This window comes from Phyllostomus discolor, chromosome 3, assembly GCF_004126475.2.
Source record: "Phyllostomus discolor isolate MPI-MPIP mPhyDis1 chromosome 3, mPhyDis1.pri.v3, whole genome shotgun sequence".
In the NCBI taxonomy this organism is placed as follows: domain Eukaryota; kingdom Metazoa; phylum Chordata; class Mammalia; order Chiroptera; family Phyllostomidae; genus Phyllostomus; species Phyllostomus discolor.
The window spans coordinates 117,167,250-117,191,019 of record NC_040905.2 but is presented as its reverse complement, the minus strand read 5'-3'; the positions used below and the strand labels follow the sequence as shown (position 1 = coordinate 117,191,019).

At 45.3% G+C, this 23,770-nt stretch overlaps 1 protein-coding gene and 1 long non-coding RNA gene across 7 annotated transcripts in view; both read left to right on the top strand.

The window, feature by feature from the left end:
* The window catches only part of XPO6 (exportin 6), a 117,049-nt gene extending 93,495 nt beyond the window's left edge, over positions 1–23,554 (top strand). For 5 of the 6 annotated variants that reach the window (XM_036021189.1, XM_036021188.1, XM_036021190.1 and 2 more), the window contains 10 exons: positions 2,755–2,899; positions 4,450–4,596; positions 5,560–5,749; positions 15,168–15,323; positions 16,630–16,744; positions 16,918–17,089; positions 18,769–18,930; positions 19,550–19,648; positions 19,827–20,057; positions 22,859–23,554. In XM_036021189.1, coding sequence (XP_035877082.1) covers positions 2,755–2,899; positions 4,450–4,596; positions 5,560–5,749; positions 15,168–15,323; positions 16,630–16,744; positions 16,918–17,089; positions 18,769–18,930; positions 19,550–19,648; positions 19,827–20,057; positions 22,859–22,960 — 1,519 coding nt within the window. In that variant the 3' untranslated portion in view covers positions 22,961–23,554. The remainder of the gene's footprint in view (positions 1–2,754; positions 2,900–4,449; positions 4,597–5,559; positions 5,750–15,167; positions 15,324–16,629; positions 16,745–16,917; positions 17,090–18,768; positions 18,931–19,549; positions 19,649–19,826; positions 20,058–22,858) is intronic. The other variant, XM_036021191.1, reaches the window with a different exon arrangement.
* Positions 11,498–13,768, top strand: LOC118499609. Its single transcript, XR_004902109.1, has 2 exons — positions 11,498–12,015; positions 13,501–13,768. It is a non-coding gene; the product is annotated as an uncharacterized LOC118499609 (long non-coding RNA).
* Positions 23,555–23,770: the final 216 nt, after the last annotated feature.

Sequence of the window (23,770 nt, the reverse complement as noted above, 5' to 3'; positions counted from 1 at the left end):
AGAGCCCCTCCCTCTAGCCTTGAAGAGCTCTATAAATTTGATAGATGAACCGAGATTCTTAGACTCTAAAGGCAGACTTTGATGTCCTTCCTCCTTTTGGTACTCAGAACTTAAAGGGATCAATGGATTCCAAATAGAAAATACAAAATAACTTCCTGGTCACTATGAATTTTAGACTTTCAGTACCTGTATTTGTTTACTTTAAATACCTTTTCTTAGCTAACCTCTTACTTTGAAAAAGTTCAAAGCTGTAGCAAAGGGGGAAAATACAATGAACACTCTTACACGCTTAAGCTAGCCCCATCCATCATAAATGTTTGTCACATTTGCTCTTGTTGTGCTTTCTCTTTGTGTATACACATACATTTTTTATGTGATCCATTTGAAAATAAATTACAGACAGTATGTCACTTCACCAATAAGCCCTTTAGCATGTGTCTCTTAGCAACAAGGTCAGTCACTCTTTCATGGAACCGTAATACCATTGTCAGCACTCCAGCCGGTCGTGGGTGCAGCAGTGTCATCCAGTATTGGATTGGCCAAAAAGCCCATTTATTTTTTTCCATAAAATAAAGACACATTTTCATTTTTACCAATAACTTTATTGATTTAGCTATTTTGAGTATGTCAACTATCCTCGCATGGTATGATGTTGATTGTTCTCAGTTAATGTCTTGATTTGATCGTTGCCAACTTCAACTGGCCTACCTGACCATGGAGCATCGTCCAGTGAGAAATCTCCAGCACAAAACTGTGCAAAACACTGTTGACACGTTCAGTCGGTCACAGCGCCTTCTCCATACACAGCACAGATCTTTTTTTGTATGTTTCAGTTGTGTTTTTACCTTTTTTGAAATAAAAAAGCATAATATGCCAAAAATGTTGCCTATCTTCTTCCATCTTCAATCTTAAAATGGCTACACGAAAATTTACCAATTTTGATAAGTTTTTTTTTAACGCATGCTAATATGACAGCTGTCACAATGCAGTCTAACAACATTGTTTCGAATGAAGTTAACCACTACTAGGACCATTTTATGGACAAAAACAAACAAACTTAAACGAACTTTTTGGCCAACCCAATATTTTTGCGAGAGAAGGGCTACACACACACACACACACACACACACACGTATGTATGTATGTATATCCCATATTCGTGTTCTTCCAGTTGTCCCAGGAATGTCCTTTATATCTTTTTTTAATTCAAAACCTAATTATGAATCACAAATTAAGTTTTCTCTTATAATCCAGAACAGTTCTGCCAGTTGTGCATGTTGCAGGGAGGAGGAATGGAAATAGGGAGGGAAGGACGGACAGAGAGAGACTGACTGTTTGGAGATTCAGCTCTTAAATTTGTTTTAAAACAAATCTTAAAAATCTGGATTTGTCCGGTTATTTCTTTCTACTGTGGTATTAGATCAAGGTTAAACATTTTTAGCAAGAACACCATGCAGGTGGTGGTGTGTCCTTCCTCTCGCATCATGTCTGGAGGCGTTGAGGTCAGTTTGCCTTCTGCTTACTGATGCTGAGTTTGATTTTACAGTGGCGTCTGCCTCTGTTCTAGTGCCGTTCACTGAAGGGCCCTAGGAGTGATGACCTCTAGTAGCAGTGCTACCCCTAATACCCGGGCCCTTGGTTTCTAAAGCACAGTCTCCACTAAAAGGAACCAGAGTTCCTTGGAGAAATACTCCAGGTTTGGAGCAGGGTGATCCTGGAAAACCTCACGGAGTCGGTTAGGAGGGAAGTGCTCTGACTGTTAGGCACATGGGGAAAGGACGTCGGGGCAAGCTTAACAGGGCTTGTCCCAGCCAGACTCCATGATTTGATCATCAAGAAAGAATAAGGAGGATAATGGATTATAATATTGAATGTAAGAATTTGTGTATCCGTAGTGGTTTAAACAAAGAAGGGGGAGGGAAAGCTCTTTTTATTGAAGAGTGCCAGCTAATGAACAGAAAAGGAAAGATAGAAGTCACCTGTTCACAATCACCAGGGTAATGACTTAGGCAGGAGTTCTCAGTGGGTGACAAAACCATGGGTGTTGGTTGGGGACCAGTATATTTCCATCGTGTCATAGTGTCACCTCACAGAGGACTTACCATAGGAAAGGGAGAAATTACATTTAGGGTTATTAGGAAGGTGTGGCATTTGTGTGCTCTGAGACAGCTGCCTCACTTGGTTTAGATGTGTTACCTTTGATGAATCCTGAGCTTTTATGATATATATTTCGTTGCCTGTATAATGCAGTACAAAATTGGTAGAAACCAAATAGTCTTTGTCACCTCCACAGTTGCCCCTTAGCCAGATATAATGTATGGTGTGACGGAAGCTTAAACTGGAGAATCTTACATCAAAGCGTGTTTATAAAGCTGTAACACCTGGTAGTTGTCTCCGCCTTGGTCTGCAGCTATGGATGTTAACATTTTTACTAGTTGTATCTTTGGTTTTTTGGTTCTGTTTTTTTATTGATCATCCTCTCAGGGATGCTTACGTCTGTCACAGAAAGATTGAATAAGAGCTGATAGACATTTCACTAACTCCCTTTTGTGTTCTGGGCAGTGGTGGCAATATGTCGTTGACAAGTTTCAATTTTAAGGTCTAACATGAGCAAGTAAATGGTTCCTATGCTGTTGGATGGATCCTGGAACAGTAAATGCAGTGGATGGAATTTTTACCTCTTATGGAAACACATTTGATTCTAATATACTTTGATCTTAACCTTTAAAATCGCATCTTCTCTCCTTTTTGCAGGCATGCTCAGTCCCTGGCCGCTCTGCAGGCTTACTCGCACTGGTTAGCACAGTATTGCAGTGAAGCGCATCGGCAGAACACGCAGCAGTTTTTCACGCTCATCTCCACTACCATGGATGCAGTCACACCTCTAATCAGCACCAAGGTCTTGAAACAGCAGAGGCTACACCTTTTATCTAACTGTGTCTGTCCTTCTGTCCATATACCCATTTATTATCAAATCAGAATATTACATAGCATTAGATCCACTACCACCGTAATACAGCTACATCCCATTTCAAGTTCTTTTTAGTTGTAGTCCACATAAATGCAAATATAACTTTATATTTTTAGTTCTTTAAGTTCCACATGATACATGGCTTATTGTGAAAAAGTAAAATAGGGTTCAGTTTTATAGACTGAAAAGTATTTGTACTCTTTAATCCCTTCCTCCAAAACATTTTCCTTTTCCACAGCAAGCACTGTCAGCACTTGGTTGTCTGTCCTTCAGACGCAGCTCTCCTGTTACGTACATGAGTAGGAGTGTGTAGATAGCTGGAGGTACCGCTCCTTTTGCTTAACGATAAGCTCTCGAAACCTTTACAAGTGCAGAGCAGCTTCAGCTTTTCAGACTGCCCGATGTTACTCTGTAGGGGGATATATTGTGATTTTCTTATTGATGGAAATTAGATCCTTGCAGGATGGATTGCTGGAAGTGGAATTGCTGGGTTGAAGGTCATATCCACATAAACTTCGATGGTTTCCTCCCAGAAGACCAGTGTGTATTAATAGAGCATATAAATGCTTGTTTTTCTTTTTTATGATTTTAATTACCATAGTATTCTGTAACACTATTGACAGGATAGTGTCTTATTTTCCATAAATTTATGTTGCATTTAAAATTGTAATTTATAAATAATATCCTATGGAGAGGGGATTGTGTTTCATAATACACATAGCCATTGCTGGACCTTTCGTAACTGCCCTTCAAAATAAGTCCTTACAAATACTTCTGAAAAGCATGTATTTACGAATGTAACTTTATCCTTTTAGGTAATTTCCTTAGAATAAGTGGGGTTATAGAGTCAAAGTACAGAGATATTTTGTGTTTCTAGGGAATTACAGTAATATTTCTTTCCTAAACAACTCTTGTGTGTGTGCTGTTTTCATCATAATCTTACCAGCATTAGGTCCTCTCTGTAAAAAGTTCTCTCTTTTGCCTGTTTGAAAAGGACATAATGATACTTGAATCCAGTTTTTGAGTGGCATGTCGAGGCAAAGAAAGTAGGAGAGCCTGGCGTGGTAGAAGGAGTGCAAAGGTGGGGGCTGAGAGAGAGAGGGATCTTAGCTTGGTTGGAGCAAGAGGGGTGAGATGCACGGTCCCCAGTTGTTCGGATGACAGGCGAAGGAGTTTGCCATAAAGTCTGTGAGCTGATAGGGAGCCACTGTAGATTCTTGAGCTGAAAAGTGAGTTCAGAGATATTGGTGACTATGAACAGAAACTGGAGGTGGCGATCCTGGCTGGACAGCAGGAGCTGTGGACATGACAAAGGAGATGCTTGCTGGGGGGCGTCATCATAGGGAAACTTTGAGATAGCGGCTGCGTGGTATGCTTTGGCAGCCAAGAACCATATTCAGCTTGTGGCTGCCTCCTCAGAGTTCTTCTAATACCGGGGGCTGCAGTGAGTTGACTTGTCTGTGTTCTTCCCTCGTCAGGTCCAAGATAAGCTGCTGCTATCTGCCTGCCACCTACTGGTTTCTCTGGCCACCACTGTGAGGCCTGTCTTTCTGATCAGCATCCCTGCAGTGCAGAAAATATTCAACAGAATCACCGATGCCTCTGCCCAGCGACTTGTTGATAAGGTGAGGCCCCGGTGTTACCCTGGAGTCACCAGAGTGGTGTGGCTCAGCCTCAGGGGAGAAGAGCCTGGCTCTGGTTTTTCCCCGCAGAGCTTGCAGGCCTGGCCAGCACAGAAGGCTTTCTTACATGTGCAGCACTGACACAGCCTCAGTGCTCTCTTGTAAACGTCCTTCCCAGCGTGGCCAGTCAGTGTGTGGATCCAGACATAAACAGTTCCTCCTCAGACAAAATACCCAGAGAGAGCTTGTGCTGCTTTTATTTTAATTGACTGTATTCTGTTTATTGAGGTGATGCTTGTGCTGCTTTGAGAGCTGGTGATTTGGCTGGTGTGAGAGTCTTTGCATTCTTTTGGTTTAAAAGTCTTTTTATTGTTATATGTTTGTTTTCTTGGGGTTGAGATGGTTTCAGATAAGTATGTTCTCTTAAATTCCTCCTAGGAAGGTCAGGTTAGAAGTTTAGAAATAAAATAGGGCTGGAGTTAGAGGCGTAGTCAAAGCAATTTCTTAAGAGCACCTAGATCAGAATGTATTACTTCTGAGCTGGTGTCAAGGGCACATTAATTATGAGGCATTCTCTTAACAGCCCTGTTCTGAGTAGCTTCTCAGAGAGCATAAGAAGCCAGCAGCAGAGAGACTAGTTAGACCCGGTGTCTGCAGTGTCTGTGATTTCTCCCTCTGTGATGCTCCAGGTACCAGATTAGAGGGAAAGTGATGGCACCAGCAGTAATTATTGAGGCTGGCTCTGGGTTGTGCTAGACGCAGACGTGGTGTTACTGCTTCAATATCTCTTTGTCTCCTGGGGTTGCCTTCGAGGTGGACCAAAGCCAGGTTATAATATATAAGAAAGGAGCCTGGAGGCCTGAACTCATTGTGTGCAGTGGGTGCTAAAGCCTTTGTGAGGTGTGACTGCTCTGCTGTCTGTTGCTCTTGAATTTTTACAATAGATGCCTCTGGGGTCTCTTCCAGGCTCAGGTATTGGTGTGCCGAGCAGTCTCTAACATTCTGCTGCTGCCATGGCCAAACCTCCCGGAGAATGAGCAGCAGTGGCCTGTGCGCTCCATCAACCATGCTAGCCTCATCTCTGCGCTTTCCCGGGACTATCGCAACCTGAAATCCAGTGCCGTTGCCCCACAGAGGAAGATGCCACTGGATGACAGTAAGTGGCCCTGGGAAGGGACATCTCAGAGAGATAGGTAGGGCCGGCGTTGTTCTTCCTTTGTGGAGGATGAGATTTGCACCTGAGGCTCACGTGGTGAATTAATATGTCCATAGTCACACAGCTGCTAAGGGGAAGAGTCAGATTGGGGCCGAGGGGGAGACCCCACTTACCTGTGGATTTCAGTGAGTACATCAGCTAGACCTATTTTCTGAATGCAGGATGCCCCATCTCTAATTGAGAATGTAAAAAATAAAAAAGTGTTTATTGAAGGCACTGTTGATGGTGCTTTCTATGGATTAAAAAATCCCTGCAGTGATTATTGATCTGTTTCTGATATTTACATAAGCAGGCAAGGAAGTTCACCTATACACACTGAAAAAAAAATTAAAAATTATCTTTTGAAACTGTTTTTAAGCTTTCTCCAAATAACAGATATTTCAGAGGCTTTGAAAGAGCTTGAAATCTTCACATATGGCACTTTAAGTTTGATTGTTTATATTAAAGAGGAGAAAAAAATGAATCAAAGAAAATTCAGTAGTTCAAGGAGAAGGTATCAGATTTCTCTGAAAAATCTTCCTGAAATAATTATTATAGGTATATTTTTTAAATACACTCAATTGCCCTGGCTGGTATGGCTAAGTTGGTTCGCCATCCCACAGATCAAGAGGGTGTGGGTTCGATTCCGGTCAGGGCACACGATTAGGGTGCAGGTTCAGTCTCTGGGCTGGAAGTGTGCAAAAGGCAGCCAGTCGATGTTTCTCTCTCACATCAGTATCTTATTGCTCTTGCTCTCTTTTCCTTCCTTCTCTCTAAAATAAAATTCAGTCTGTTTTCACAATAAGGAAACAATGGGACATTACTGGCTGATATTATTTCTAGAATGTCAACAAAAATGCTTTTGAGATGTTAGAAATGGTAATAAATACTCACCATTTAAAAAACATTGCTTTTATAATTAGAAACATTAACATATGCTCATTATACAAAAATACTAGAATAGTATAAAGAAGAAAAGAGAAACTTAAATCTCACCAACTTTAGTATTTTATGAAGTAACCATTTTAACTTTCTTTTTCTATTCTTAAATATATTTTATAGTTCTATAGTTGAGTAAGAATGGTTGGCTTACTGAGGGCGCACCGTGTGAGGGCAAGCACTGGTGATCTTCTGTCATCCAGTCCCTGGGGACACCTGCATCCACCGTCAGGGTCTGGTATCTGGTCCTGAGTGTTTTACATTCAGTAATTGGTTTGGTTCTCATATCAGCCTATGAGTTAGGTACTGTAAATTATCTTGATTTTATCCATGAGGAAACTAAGGTATGGGAAGGTTAAGTAACTTGCCCGGGGGTGACATAATAGTTATTATATAACCATGTTTTATAAAGTTTAATGGTCTTCTTTACTCACTTTACATGTACTGTATTAGTCAGCATAAGCTAGGTTATGCTATGTGTGACAAATAATCCCAAAAGCCTAGTGGCTTAGTGCAGGAAAACATTTATTTCTTATTAGTACCACATGTCTAGCTTGGGTCAGTGTTTGGGTAGATCCTGCTCATTCTAGCCACTCAAGGACCCAGGCTTATGAAGGGTCCTTTTCAGTCTGTGCTTACACTGGAAAGTATCTTGCCTAGAAGTAACCATTCCCACACATATTTTGTTAGCCAGAGCATGTGGTTACATGGCTATGGTGTAACTTCAGCAGGGATGGAAAGTATGATGTCACCATGTTCTGGAAAGATTTGCTGAATAACATTAATGATTTCCACAGTGAACGTAATTAAAAACACTGTTAACTGCCCTGGCTGGTGTGGCTTAGTGGATTGAGTGCTGGCCTGTGAACCAGAAGGTTGCAGGTTCGATTCCCAGTCAGGGTGAAGCTGGAAAAGACACCAGAGCTCGTGCTGCCTGTCACTTGTCAAACCCAATAAGCAGACACACAGATTGAGTCTTTATGGGCGCTTTATTCAGATGGCCAGTGATCTGAGAAGGTGGCAGGTTTGCACCCTAACAGACTGTCTTACATTTTCTTTCTAGGCCAACTTTTTTATAACAGGGAATAAACAAGATGTGGTGAGGGGTTTTGATATTCAGGGAGAATCAGGTGAAAAAAACTGCAACGTTCTTGTCCTGGGCAGTTAGCTGTTCCCAGGATTGGGTGGGTGGTTGTCTGTCTCTCCTGGGAATGCAGTGGCCTGGATCCCTCCACTTGTCTCCAGGCGGTGGTCTTGAGCAGTGCATCAGGAGGTCGGTTGTTTCTCCCAGGACAAACCTTATCTGTAGGATCTGAAACAAAAGCTTTAACCTATGCATTACTTACTAGGCTTATAACTACCTTAAACTAAAAATTTCCAACTCTTGAGTCCCCTAGCAAGGGCACATGCCTGGGGTGTGGATGAGGTCCCCAGTGTGGGGGGGCTCAAGAGACAACCACACATTGATGTTTCTTTTCCTCTCTTTTTCCTTCCCTTTTCTTCTATCTCAATGTAAATAAATAAAATCTTTTAAAAATAAAGTAAAACACTTAAAAAACATAGTTAACATTTGTTGACTGTTTACTGTGTGCCTGGCACTGGGCTGAGAATTTTATGTACATTATTTCATTTAGTTTTCCCTAAGTTCTGTGAGATATGTCTTAGTATCCTATTTCTTGAAGTGATATGATGAAGGTCTGGGAAGTTTTTCCTAGCCCAACTTTATACTTGGAAAATGTTTTCAAACCTACAGAATAGTTGAAAGAATAAGAAAATGAGCAACTGTATGTCTTTCACCAGTTGTTAATATTTTGCCACATTTGTGTTCTTTCCCACTCACAGATACTTTTCAGCTGAGTGTTTAAAGTTGCAGTTTATTCCTGAATATTTAACTTTTGTCTTTAAGGACAAGATATTCTTTCGTATAACCAAGACACCATTAACATAAACAAGCTGTGGAACATTGTTATGATAATGTCATTTAACATACTGGCCACGTCTAGATTTTCCCTAGTCATTACCAAAATGTCCCGTTTTGCTTTATAAAAGTCCAGAATACAGTCAAGGATCATGTGTTACATTTGGTTGCCACATCTCTTTGATCTCCTATAGTACAGAAAAGCATTCCTCTTTTTTTCTTCTTCACGACATGGATGTTTTTGAAGAGTCCAGGCCCAGACCCCTTTTTCATGATGGAATGTCCTATAATCTTGTTCTGATTGCTTCCAGCAATTAATTTGGGGCAGGGATACAATCTTGGTAGTGATATGTACTTCCTATTGAATTGCTTCAGGCCATCTGTCTATTGTAAAGGTACACCCACCCCCAAAGAGAGAGCGTTGGGGGAAGAAGTCAGTGGGCTGAATGGCTCCAGATCCTTGCTTTTTTGCCACATTGCCCCTTTCTTCTTTAAAGTGTTGTTTTTAATTGTTCTATAATATCCTAGCCTATGGAAGTACCACCATACACATACCTATTCTATTTCTACATATTTAATGGTACTTTCAGTGTTTTACTTATACATAATGTTTGAATAAATCTTGGTCTTGTTTTAATTTCTGTACACATCAGAGGTCACATTTTGGTTTCTCAGCTCTTGGCCTTTCCTGCTAAATGGCTTCCCTATGCCCTGTGTATTCTTGGGGAAATGCCTGGCCCAGTGCAGTTACCTGGCTCTGTAAAAGTGTCTGTGCTTATAGTAGTTACGAGCGAGTGGCTCCTTGATCAGCAGTATGGGTGTGCCCTTCGTTCACTTTCCCACAGCCCCGTGACCGGCCTTTAGTGGATGAGGCCTGTTGTGGGCCATTATCTTCTTTCACGCTCAGTCCTAGGAGGGAGGAGGAAAGTGGTGGTATCTATCTGCATCTTCAGGTGAGAAAACCAAGACTCAGAGTATAGCAAGTCAGGAGTCAAACCTGATTCCATCCACTTCCAAAGCATGGGCTCTTTCTTCTGCTGTACACTCCCTGGAAGCCTCCTCAGGCCCCAGAGACCAGTGGGCTTGGAGGTGAGGGCGATCCAGAGAGCACGGCCAGGCGGCGGTCCGCTGTGGTAGCTCAGCTCTTGAAGCTTTGCCAGGCTGAGGCTGCCAAGCTCTGGCTGGGCTGTGTAGGCTTCTTTGGGAAGCAGTGTCTAAGGGGAAGAGACCCCACCAGAGCTGGGGGAGGATGATGCCTTTTCTTCTCTCCTGGACCTCCTGATATACAAGACACTTTGTTAGAATTACTCTGAACCTTGTCTCTGATCTTAGCAGCAACCTACAAAGGCGGGGCTGTTGGCTGCCCACAGTGTACTGACGAGGACCCTGCCACCTGCTGTTCACATTCAGGCTCCTCTGATCCGGGCCCTTGCTGTTTCTTCTGAGCTCCTGCCTGTTTTCTAGCCACCGCCTCTCTTTTCCCTGTGTGCTGTGTGGGGTCATCCAGTGAGCTCATACATTAGGGTATTGTTGGGAGCATATGGGACCTGTTCGGAAAGTATCCAGCCACATAACATGAAAAATAGAGATATTTATTGAAGAAGATACAAGAAACACTGTACACGGGACAATGACACCTCAGTTCCCTTCAAAGTAGGCACCTTGGGACCTCACACAGTTCCCATTTGCCATCAGCTGCCCCTTTGTATTTTTCTGAATCTCATTGATGGTCTGAAATCTCTTAGCTTTCAAAGGTGATTTTAGTTTTGGGAAAAGCCAGAAGTTACAGGGTGCCAAATTTGGGCTGTAGGGGGCCTGAGTCACCTGGGTGATTTGATGTTTCACCAAAAAACCTGCAGAAGATGTGATGCATGAGCAAGCATGTTGTTGTGATGAAGCTGCCAATCACCAGTTGCCCACAGCTGTGGCCTTCTGAATCATCCAAATAGTTTTCACGGAGAAATGTTCAAGCTTAGCACAAAATCTGATGCCATTTTGTTGCTCTACTCAGTCATTTTGAATGTGATGGTCACACAGTACACATGCTCACCCAACAGCATCTACCGCCCCCACTGACTAGTACAGTGAAGTTGTCTTGTTCATGCATGTGCAGTCCAGTCCACTCTCCTTGGCTGCCAGGTTACATCAACATTGTGTGAACCATTTTTGTTACATTAACAGTGGTTGGACTTCTTCTGGACAGACTTCGTATATTGTCAACAACATATAATACAGTACGGTATAATAACAATAATTATACATATTATCACAGGCCCAGTACACCAAGGATTAATTAGGCAGCTAATTCCTGAACACATTATCAGATACTGTCACCCTCAAAAATAAAATAGCCATTTTTTTTACCAGCAATATGGGTTTATTCAGAAACAGCAGAGAATTACATGTGGGGAGAAGCAAATGTGGTTGCTTGTTGAAATGCCAATCTCTGTTCACCACATAAAATCCCTTTCTCAAGATTTCTTTTCCATTAACCTTCTGTAACTTTTTATATCCAATTAGGTTATGACCTGTCTTTTTAATTATTTTGGAACAAACATTTTACTTTAGGACAGAAATTTTTCCCTTTCAGAAAACTATCTCCATTTCTTATGCCTTCTTTATTGAAAATACACATCCTGCCCTGGCTGGCGTAGCTCAGCGGATTTAGCGCGGGCTGCGGACCACAGCATCGCAGGTTCGATTCCCAGTCAGGGCACATGCCTGGGTTGCAGGCCACGGCCCCCAGCAACCACACACTGATGTTTCTCTCTCTCTCTCTCTCTTTCTCTCTCCCTTCCCTCTCTAAAAATAAATTTTAAAAATCTTTAAAAAGAAAAAAGAAAATACACATCCTACTTTTCATATACAGTCATTTTTTATCCCTATTACTTTTTAGTAGTTTTGTAAGAAACCTTTTTTTTCTGACAATTTCAAGGGATTTTTTTTAGTTTAAATGTTATTTTCTCAATTTCAGACAGTGACAAAGCTTACCTAGAAAAGAACTGATGTGAGGCAGTCGGTACAGAGTAATTACAGATTTAGGGCAGATAGGACAATTGCCTGTGCTTACGTTAGGTGATCATAAACTCCTTCTGCGTAACACAGTTAAAGTAAGCCACGTGCTTTGTAGAATTACAGTATGAAATTCATTCATGTCTTTGCGAGACTGGGAATGATTACAACACACAAGGGCAATAGGAGCCCCACATTACTGCTGAAGAGCATTGCTCTTTGTTAAGTAGGCAGAATAAAGATTTGAAAGGTGGGACAACTTCTGAACTGATGACAGCATTATAAATATCTGGGAAGCCACCACCAGAATTCCCAGCCTTGCAAATAGTTATAATAAATGGAAAAGTTCTTTTAAGAAGTGTGGCTTCAGGGAAACTTGGAAAGAAAAAAGTGGTGATCCATCCCTTCCACCGAGAATGTACTTTCTTCTAGGGAACCGCAGTTGTGTGGATGTGGGTAGACTTTTTACTCTGGGATGAGTTACTCCAGCATTTCTACCTGCACGTTCTGAGTCAGTCGGGCACATCAGTCCTTTCAGCACAACCTGCCTTAGGCACTTAACCTTTCATGGCTCAGGTGTACCAAGACAAAAAAAAATGGCCCAAGTGGAAGAACAGATCAAAGCTCTAGAACAAATACAACTAAGCGACGAAGAGATAGCCAACCTATCAGATGCACAGTTAAAACATTGGTAATCAGGATGCTCACAGAACTGGTTGAATTTGGTCACAAATTAGATGAAAAAGAGAAGGCTACACTAAGTGAAATGAAGGAAAATGCACAGGGAACCAACAGTGATGGTAAGGAAACAGGGACTCAAATCAATGGTATGTGTGGACCAGAAGGAAGAAAGGAACATCCAACCAGAAAAGAATGAAGAAACAAGAATTCAAAAAAATGAGGAGAGCTTAGGAACCTCCAGGACATCTTTAAGCATTCCAACATCTGAATCATAGAGGTACCAGAAGGAGAAGAGGAAGAGCAAAAAATGGAAAACTTATTTGAAAAAACAATGAAGGAGAACTTTCCCAGTCTGGCAAAGGACAGAGACTTCCAGGAAGTCCAGGAAGCTCAGAGAGTCCCAAAGAAGGTGGACTCAAGGAGGAACACACCAAGACACATCATAATTACATTAGCCAAGATTAAAATGAAGGAGAGAATCCTAGAAGCAGCAAGAGAAAAGGAGACAGTAACCTACAAAGGAGTTCCCATTAGACTGTCAGCTGATTTCTCAAAAGAGATCTTGCAGGCGAGAAGGGGCTGGAAAGAAGTATTCTAAGTCACGAAAGGCAAAGACCTACATCCAAGATTGCTCTGTATCCAGCAAAGCTTTCATTTAGAATGGAAGGGCAGATAAAGTGCTTCTCAGATAAGGTCAAGTTAAAGGAGTTCATCATCACCAAGCCCTTATTTTATGAAATGTTAAAGGGACTTATCTAAGAAAAAAAAGATAAAAGTATGAACAGTAAAATGACAACAAACTCACAGTTATTAACAACCACATCTAAAACAAAAAGAAACTAAGCAAACAACTAGAACAGAAACAGAACCACAGAAATGGAGATCACATGGAGAGTTATCAGCAGGGGAGTGGGAGGGAGAGAGATGGGGGAAAGGTACAGAGAATAAGTAGCATAGATGGTAGGTAGAAAATAGATAGGGAGAGGTTAAAAATAGTATAGGAAATGCAGAAGCCAAAGAACTTATAAGTATGACCCATGGACATGAACTAAAGTGGGGGGGATGTGGGTGGGAGGGGCTCTGCAGGGCAGAGGGGAATAAAGGGGGGGAATGGGCCAATTGTAATAGCATAATCAATAAAATATATTATTTTTAAAAAAAGAAATGTGGCTACAAATCTGAAAGGTCAGGGCAACAAACAACATACACACCTATTGAAGAGTGGCTGAGGCCTGGCCTTGAGTCGGCACCCATGTGTAAGCAGGACAGGGGAGCGCTTGTTCTGGGCTCGGCCTTTTCAGCTGGCTGCACAGGTGCTCTTCTCTGCTCGAGTCACTGTGGCGTGAGAGCAGAGGCTTGCACACCTGTTGGATCATTTCATAGCATGAAATACAATGTATGTTTTGGCCCAGTGTATACATATAAAACCATATCAATGACAGATAAAAGTGTCATAAACAAGCCCTGGCTGGCGTAGCTCAGTGGATTGAGCACAGGCTGCAAACCAAAGTGTCGCAGGTTCGATTCCCAGCCAGGGTACATGCCTGGGTTACAGGCCATGACCCCCAGCAACTGCACATTGATGTTTCTCTCTCCCTCTCTCTCTCCCCCTCCCTTCCCTCTCTAAAAATAAATAAATAAAATCTTTAAAAAGAAAGTGTCATAAACAGACATGTTTTTCCTGTTTTCAGTATATGCCATGCATGCACTCCACTTCTGTCTTGATAAAAATGGAAAGGATGAAACCTTTACATAGGTCCCAGATAAAGTCAGAGAGCTGAACTAAAGGGAGTGAGCTTGGCACCTGACAGATTTACCTAATTGGAAGGGAAGAGATCACTCACGGAAGTGGGGAGCACGAAAGGCTCAAGTAGGTACCTCACACGGTCCCAGGGCTTTGTCTCCTTTGGATCCCAATTCTGACACCAAATAATGTCACCTCAAAAATAAAATAGGTTATTTTACCAGGAAAATGGGTTTATTCAGGAATAGCAGAGAGTTGCGATTTGGGACAAGCAAAATGCAGCAAGCCATAGTCAAGTCTGGAGAGACAAAGGGCCGCTTTATTAGGTTTTCAAAGGAAACTGGGGAGGGCTGCTTTGAACTGGAGTTCGCTGCAGGAGAACCAGAGGTCCAGGCCCTGGCAGTTTCTCATTTGCTGCAAGTGGTGGTTAGTGCATTGTTACTGGGGCAGCAGGGGATCTTCCTTCTTTTTTTAAAAAACAGGAAATTCCTGTGTGAAAAGTAACCTCCCTTGTCAACTCTTAACTTCTCTCTGCCACTTATGCAGGCTGCAACTAGTGGTATGTGTGTGAAAGTTTCCTCTTCAGGGCTTCCCAGTACCATTCTGATGTGAACTTCTTACTTATTTTCCTGGTGTGCGTGGCAGGCACTGTGTGGGGTTCTAGGCTAGAGTCACATTTGGAGTTGAAGGAGACCATTTGATCTGCATGTGTGCATTCTGGCCTGCAGTAATTATCTGTGACACTTAATTTCTCACCAGTCGTTCACCGTTTTCAAGTCTTGAGACCAAGGCAGCTAACCTGAGGGTACATTTGATCTCTCTAGACTTGTTTCTGATGGATAGAAGCTGAATAGAGGGGGGAAAACTTAGCAGGCAACTGGAGTTCTGACAGTAAAATGGAAAAATAAAAAGGAAAGGAAGAAAAGGAGAGAGAACTCAATCAAGAGAAACTATTTCTTTAGCAAGATGTCTGTGTTACAGTCCTCTGAATACCTTTGAGGATTTCTTCCCCTTCCTTTGTGTTCCCGCTTATTCTTGTTTATCCTCAGACAAGTCTTAACATGCAACCTAATCTTGATTTGCAGCCAAAGTGATTATCCACCGGACACTTAGTGTCTTAGAAGATATTGTGGAGAATATCTCTGGGGAATCCACCAAGTCCCGGCAGATCTGCTACCATTCGCTGCAGGAATCTGTGCAGGTCTCCCTGGCCCTCTTTCCGGCTTTTATTCATCAGTCAGGTAGGAGCTGGCCACAGGCCTCACTGATGAACAGTGCTGACAAGGACGAGAATCACTTCTTAGTTGTGTAACAGCAGTCCCCAACGTTTTTTGGCACCAGGGACGCTTTTGTGGAAGATGGGGGTGGTGGGGGGCTGGGGAACATGACAGGAGGTGGAGCTTAACTCCAGCTGTGGATGGATGAGGCGGAGCTCAGATGAGCGTTGTTTGCTCCCCCTCTGTGGAAGGGGCGTGGAGACCTCACAGGAACTGTGCTCATGGACGAAGACTGTCTGTGGCCTGGGGGTTGGGAACCCTGCTCTGTGGAGCACAGCAGTCAGGACCAGCACAGGCCTCACACTGAAGGCAAAGGGCAGTGAGGTTCATTTGGAGAGTCCAGGGCTCAGGCCCCATGGACCCTTCATGCGGGCCTCACACCTGTGTCAGGTGGCACTGAGTCACTTGCCTCGTTTTCATTTTTAAAGCTTCGCCTTCTTCCAGTATGGGACATAAATGGCTGAGAGTAATGGGGGCATTATACAGGAGAAGAAAGAGAGCTTTTTCCCTAAGTGCTTCTTATTTACTTACATGACAAGATGGGTTTTGACATGGTACCCCTCACCCTGCTGTGTCACTGTCACCGATAGAGGCTCTCGCTAGCTCTGTGGATATATGTGAGCATTTATACTAGTCTTGTCAGTTTTATGAGATAAATATTGGAGGCTTCTTATCAAAGTTTCACTGATTGCCTCTTATAAGCAGAGTTTGTGTAATTAGAGCCAAAACACACTGTATAAGATGATTGTTTAGATCTGGAAGTGGGACCACATTAAATGTAACCATTATTTTATGAAATTAATGCATTTAATGGGCCATTGCCGTGCAACCCAAATACACCCTCATTATCCACTTTTAGCAACTTAACCCCCGACCTAATCCAGTCCCAACTGCAGGGATTGTTGGTCATAGACAGAAGTCTCTAAAGCACTCAGGTATCGACCCAATTGAATAGTTGCATCAGTGTGTGCAAAACAATCTATCTGCAGGGAAAACTCTGAACGTTGCTGAGGCGGGGCCGTGAGGGAGGCTTCATTTCCTACAGTGAGCCATCAAGCAGAGGGGTTCACTGTACTAGAGCTGTTTTCTCAGCATGTCCTTAATCATTTTCCACTTTCCATCGCTGGCTCTGATGGTGTTGGGGAAATTTCTTCCAGCAGGCAGCCTTAGAGATGATAATGCAGATTGCAAGAGGAAGTCTGTCAAGCCAAGGGCTTCCGTTTATCCCTGTGTGCATGCCTCTGATCATTTGCTTTGTCCCTTTGTTTAGATGTGACTGATGAGATGCTGAGCTTTTTCCTCACTTTGTTTCGAGGCCTTAGAGTACAGATGGGTGTGCCTTTCACTGAACAGATCATACAGACTTTCCTCAATATGTTTACCAGGTAACCACACACCTGCTGTCCATGGCTTTCAGATTTCAAGTGAGAAGTAGCGGGACCTGGCTACAAAGTGTGGGATATTTTTGCTCCTCTTCTTCACTTGCCACGGTGTTGGTTTTCATCCTGGTCCCAGCGAAATGTTGCCTTGGCTACCATGTGGTTTCTTTTGTCTGCAGAGAACAGTTAGCTGAGAGCATCCTCCATGAAGGCAGCACTGGCTGCCGGGTGGTTGAGAAGTTCCTAAAGATCCTGCAGGTGGTGGTCCAGGAGCCTGGCCAGGTGTTCAAGCCCTTCCTCCCTAGCATCATCTCCCTGTGCATGGAGCAGGTGTACCCCATCATTGCTGAGGTATGAGGGGCTGGAGCTGTCCCTTGTGCCACTTCCTGTCCATTTGGGGAGGGAATGAAATATCCAGAAAAATGCATTGTGTTTTAAAGCTAATTTGTTAGCTATTTTATTTTTTTATTATTTTTTGTACAATAGTTTTTTCCAAGAAAGAATGTTGTTAGCTTGGTACACTATTTTTATATTGTCTGAGTTAATTGGAACTAGCCTAGTGTAAACAAGGTTGCTTGGTAAATAAGATCAGCCTCCCATGGCAAACAGTATAAACTTTAGGTGAATATGTAGGTTTTTACGGCAAACATTGTAACAGACATACTGCCTATCAAGAACACTCATGATCTCAAGGATACGAAGCAAGTTCTCCAAATGGTTCAAACCTTCCCTTCTTATAGTTCCCCTTTGTTCTTAGAAAACAGACATTCCACATGTCAAGATCCAGAATAAGTACAGCTGTAACTAAATTTTATGTAATAGTTATGCAAATAAGAGCTGATCTTTTTAACTGCCCAAATTAAGGCCTAAGCGAGCCCAGTTGCTTTGCATCATTAAACACACGCAGGCGCTGTAAGGATTCCTGCCATGGAAGCTCTTGCCTTCTAGTCTCAGTTTCATCTTAATCGGGCTGAATTACTCGTGTTTTGTCATGTTTAATGAACACCCACATTTTTGTGTGTATTATACATGGGATTATTATACCCCATGGTATGTAAGCATTTGCATGGCAAAATACGCTAACTGTATTTCGGCCTTATCATTTTGAATTCTATAGAGACATCTGAAATAACATGGCCTGTCATGCTCTCTAGTGACTTGGAGATTTTTGCTCAAATTAGAAAATATTGGTGAGCCTTCCTCCCCTTCCTCATCCCAGAATTCTAGCTGCCGGTGAAAGAGGAAACAGGCCCAGAGAGCAGTCGACCCTGCACGCTACCTCCCCCACGAGGTCCTCTGACTCTTCTTTCTGTGGTTCCTTGAACCCCTTTTCTACGGAGGGCAGATCTGCTTTAAGCCTTCTTATTCGTCTTTAGCTTCCGAGGTTGCGTAAGATCAGGTTAGCTAGACAGCGTTGTTGGTCCTGGAAAAAGGGACAGCATAGCCAGGACGACATGACAGATCAAATCAGGTGCTTTCTAAACAGAAAATCTGTATTTTTTAAAAAAGATTTTACTTATTTATTTTAGATGGAGGGAAGGGAAGGAGAAAGAGAGGGAGAGAAGCGTCAATGTGTAGTTGCCTCTCGTACAGTCCCCCCTGGGGACCTGACCTGGCCTGCAACCCAGGCACGTGCCCTGACTGGGAATCCAGCCGGTGACCCTTTGATTCTCAGGCCAGCACTCAATCCACTGAGCCACACCAGCCAGGGCAGAACATCCATATTTCTAATTGTTGTTCCTTTTAGTGGCCTTTCTCTAGCTTGAAAAGCTGAGTGCTTCCATCAGAAAAAAGTCCCCTTGGCACTAACGTAGGCATTCTGTCTCAGGTGTGGCCCTGTTTCTGCCGAAGTACTCCTGGTTTGAACTGCTGACTCGGCGCTTGATGGGACAGAAGGGTGGGTGGGAAGCTGATGCTCCGCTTGCTGTTGCCAGGCCTCTCATAGGCCGCTGTTGCTCTGGGTCTGGGCTGTGGGTGGCTCCGTGGGCCACAGGGAGGGAAGGTTTGAGGACCTGTGTGTGTCTCCACAGCGCCCCTCCCCTGATGTGAAGGCTGAGCTGTTTGAGCTCCTTTTCCGGACGCTCCATCACAACTGGAGGTACTTCTTCAAGTCCTCTGTCCTGGCCAGTGTCCAGAGGGGGGTTGCCGAGGAGCAGATGGAGAATGAGCCTCAGTTCAGTGCCATCATGCAGGTAACGTGGAAGAGCTCCCGAGTCTGCCCAGCAACTCAAGAACAGCTGGGACTCATTCAGGACACCACCTGAGTCCACTGGCTGGCTGTCCCTTGGTCTGCTTCTCTGACACATACTCCACTTTCTCTAACGTGGCCACTGCAACAAGTACTGTCTCTGAATCCCTGTCTTCTGGGTCTGAAGTTCAGCTCTACCTTTCAGTGCCTATGAAGTTAGTTAACTTGGAACCTCGGCCTTTTCATCTGTAGAGAGGGTAGCTTAGATAGTGCAAGTGGTTTGCGTGAGGGGGTGCTAAGGTATTTGACAGTCATTAGCTTCTTGCTTCAAAGATAGGTCTCATGAATGAGTCCAAAGGTTTATTACAAAAGATGTAGGAAGATACCAGAAGAAGTCAGGCCCCGTGGGGAGAACTTAGAGCTAAGACTACATGGGAAAGTTCCTAAGATCTGACCAGACAGGCTGCAAGACTGGAGATGATAGATTCTCTGGCCCTGCCTTTGGCATAAGGAGCTGCTTGCGGGGTGCAGGTTCTTCTGGCCTGGGGGGTGGGGGTGCCCAGAAGGGTTTGGTCTCAGGATGTTTTAATGCTGCTTAGAGAATGGGGTATTTCCTTCCACAGGCCTTTGGACAGTCCTTTCTCCAGCCTGATATCCACCTATTTAAACAAAATCTCTTCTACTTGGAGACACTCAACACCAAACAGAAGCTGTACCACAAGGTAGGTGCCTGTCTCTCAGAAAGGATTCTTCATTGAAGGCATCAGGGCCCTGGTTGAGTCCCACCCTTCTCAGGTCGACAGCAAGAGTGTGACGGGAAGTAGACTGGGACCCGGAGAGGCCCCAGGGACCCCAGGCCAGCCCTGTAGCCATCACTCCCTCTGGGCTCTCTGTCTGCAGAAGATCTTCCGGACCACCATGCTGTTCCAGTTTGTGAACGTGCTGCTGCAGGTCCTGGTCCACAAGTCCCACGACCTTCTGCAGGAGGAGATCGGCATCGCCATTTACAACATGGCCTCCGTGGACTTCGATGGCTTCTTTGCAGCTTTCCTCCCTGAGTTCCTGAGCAGCTGTGATGGCGTGGATGCCAACCAGAAAAATGTGCTGGGGCGAAATTTCAAGATGGATCGGGTGAGGAGAGAGAGGCCAGGCCAGGCTGAAGGGAGGGCAGGTGTGGGCTCTTGTGCCTGGTGCCTGTGACGCAAGGCGGGGCAGGCTGCTGTCGTGCACACTTTGCACCCCTGTGGGCTCCGAGGCAGCCTGTGTGGTTCTGGGTGACTCGCTGCTGTGCCTGCATTGATGGGTACATGCGTTCCCAGTTTTGGCTTTAGCAGCACTTGGGTTCTCCTTCTCATTAGCCATTGGGCCCCAGCCATTGAGCCCCAGTGTTGGCTCTGCCAGTCCAGCTGCTTTGTTTCAGCTTCTCGGTACTCCCTGTATCCTGTGACCAGCCGCTGGTTCCTCATGGGTCACTACAGCCTGCACTTGCAGACTTGCAGACAGGCTGAGAAGATTGGTCTTCTGGAGCTGCTTCTGTGGGCCCCAGTCTTAAAGATGAGACCCCGGCTCTTCCCAGGTCTTTCCACCCCCGGCCTGGCTCTGTGTGGCCTGACCTGCTACCAGGTCCTGGGAGGAGCCCCCCAAGACTCACCCTCTTGCTGCCTGTCCAGGGAAGGTCTGTCTGGTGGGCTGTCCTCACCTGGCAGCACCTTGGGCGGCAGCTGGGCTGGTGACAGCTCTGGATGCACACAGAGCCATCACTGCTGCTGTGTCTGGGTCCCTTGGGGCCCAGCTTTTCCGGTCCTGGGGCCTCCTTTCTGGGCACTAGCTTGCCCTCCTCCTCCCTGTTTTAGCTGTTTATTAAGTCTGCTGCTTGCTCGTCAGCTCTGCCTGGAACTTTTCTTTAGGAGTAAGTCATGTTCCTCTTTCATCACCTCACATTTGATGAAATGGAATCTCTTTTGTCCATGTCCTGTTGGTGTCCCTGGCTTGACTCCTGTGCTTGCCGACTTCTGGTCTTCAGACTGACAGGTCGCTCTTGTTGGAGCAAACTACATCTTCCTTGCTGGTCTCGTAGTGACGTGCATCGGGACAGTTTCTTAGACTCTGCTCCTGTTTGTCTTGGAATCTTTCCTTCTCTGGCATTTAACTGGTTCTCTCTTGAGCTTCTTAAAGTTCACTTCAGCCACTTGGATTTTTTTTTTCCTTTTCTAGAGGCCAAATCCTAATATTTAATGATCAGTTTCTACTGATGTCGTTACTAGTCAACTTCTTGATCTAAAGCAGTGGTTCTCAAACTCAGTCATGCATCAGAGCTCCTGGGGTGCTTATTAAAGATACAAAAATGCTGCCATGTGTTCTACCAGGAAACTCAGATTTAGCATTTGGGAGCCACTGTTTTAAAAGACACCTCTCAGTGTATTTTCTTGAGGATGAAATAAAGGAATCAGTGCATTCATTCATTCACTCACTATTGGGAGCTGGCTACCTCTCAGGCCCTGCGCCAGGTACTAGGGCACTAGTCTCTGCCTCTGAAGAACTGTGTTGGGAAGACGGGCAGGAACACCTGCTGTAGACCTCACTGTGCTTTCTGATGTGTACCTTTTGTCAACGCCATTCCCCGGGTGAACCTAGGCTCAGGAAGGTCAGCGGTCAGTCAACAGTTACAGAACTCGGGAATGGTAGAGCCGGGAACACGAGGCAGGCCTGGTGCTCTGGCTGTGGAGCCCGCGTGCCCTGCCTACCAGCAGGGTGAGGCCGGGCGCTTTGGGCTCTCAGAGCGGAGGTGCTGCCTGCTGCCTGGAGCTGGGAAATAGGAGGTGTCTGGGGGGCCTTTTTGGCCAAGGCGGGCTTTGTCCTGCAATTTGAAGAGGAGGGGAAGTTAGTCGTGTAAGTGGTTGGGATGGAGGAGAGCTGGAAGTGCCTTTAGCTAGTTTTTGAGCCTTGTCATGTCACCTGGGGTTTCAGAAGGGATCGGTCGCCTTGGTGCCACCAGCCCCGCAGGGAGCCAGCCCACAGTGTGACAGGGAACCATTGATGTTGCTCCACATTTTGCCGTACAGTCCAGCATTCAGTAGTCACAGTCTAAACACGGGGACTTGAACTTTGGTTGGTCTTGTAGTGCTGTGTGGCAGTGTTTGGGGTGTCAGCTGCGAGGGGCCCTCTCCATTTGCAGTCTGCTGTGCAGCCCAGCAGGCGGCAGCCAGCAGGGGAGGTGGTGGGTGCCTGCGGGCCCCTGCCAGTGTCACTCTTGAGTGGTAGGGCCTGCTTGGAGCCCTGGGAGGAGTCTGCAGACAAGGGCTTGTTGGAGGAGAGACACGCCGTCAGCAGTACCAGTGTTCCCCTTCCCTTCCTGTCTCGTGACTGCAGCAGGTTTCCTTTCTGTTTTTCAGTTTCTCTCCATAAAATATTCATTCATTTATTTATTTATTTATTTATTTATTTAAGAGATCGGGGCAAGGGGAAAGGAAGAGAGAGAAACATCGATCTGTTGTTCCACTGATTTATGCCATCATTGGTTGATTCTTGTGTGTGCCCTGACCTGGGATCAAACCCACAACCTTGACATAGTGGGATGATGCTCTAACCAAGTGAGCTAGCCAGCCAGGGCGCAGCAGGTTTCTTCACCTCTCTGTGCTTCACTTCTTCATCCTTAAACTGGTGGTGCTGATAGCACCCGCACCACAGGCCTGTGGCAAGGACGACAGGAGCAGTTGCATGCGCGGGCCAGGCCCAGGTGTGCATGGGGGCGGCACTCACTGCTGTCCCTCCCCCGGCTGCCTTGGCTCACGTGTGGTACGAGAAGCAGTAGGAGTGGTGCGCTGTGTAGTGTTGGAGGAGCTCTGGAGCGCACTCTGGGAGGGAGGTGCCAGGGCGGGGGTAACACAGGGTGCTGTGTGTGGCTAAGCTGCAGCTGTGCCCCTGCCTTCCAGGACCTGCCCTCGTTCACCCAGAATGTGCACAGGCTGGTCAACGACCTGCGATACTATAGACTCTGCAACGACAGCCTGCCCCCCGGCACAGTGAAGCTCTAGGCACGGCCTGCTTTCCGCCCGAGGGACGCGAACTGCTGCTGCTGCCACTGCGCCACCACACCCTCCGCCACAGTTGTCTCCCAGACGAGTCTCGGTCACTCCTCGGATTCATATACCCTGAGCAGCGTCGCCTGCCCTGTGCCCCTTCTCTACAACCCTCACCTGCCGCCCACCCAGCAGAACTGGCCTCAGGGTGTGTCTTAGCACTGGTGGGAGTGCCCAGGACATTTGGGGCAGGTGGAGGGTTAGGGCTAGGGACAGGAGGCACCAGGAAATCCTGTGCGGTGCTCCGTGTGGATCTTGCATCTGTCAGTCATGAGACTGAAACGCCAAGGACAGCTTATGACAGTGCCACCTTCTCACCATTCCACCTCCCTACCCTACTCTCTGGCTGTCAGCTAAGGGGAGACGTGACCGGCCACGACACTGGAACTGTTTTGGCACTTCTGTCACTCGCCCCTCCCCCCAGTTACCTTGAAGTCTCAGCTCTGTGTTAAGAGATTTGCAGACTCATGGTTTTTTTGTTCTTGTTTTCTCATCATTCCATTGTGATACTAAGAAACTAAGAAGCTTAATTAAAAAATAAAATGCTTATGTTGTTGTTATATAAACTCTGGTTAGGGAGCTTCTTCACAGTCAGAGCCCCCCCAGAGCCGGCATCTGAGGGTGGGGCACCGCTTGGCGGGGGAGTGGGGCAGCGAGGGAGGAGGCTCGTGTGAGCCCTAGGAGAGGGAAGGAGGAGGACCGGCTCTTGCAGGCGCTGGCTGCATTCCACCCTTGTGAAGACACAGGGTCCCTGTTGCCCGTATT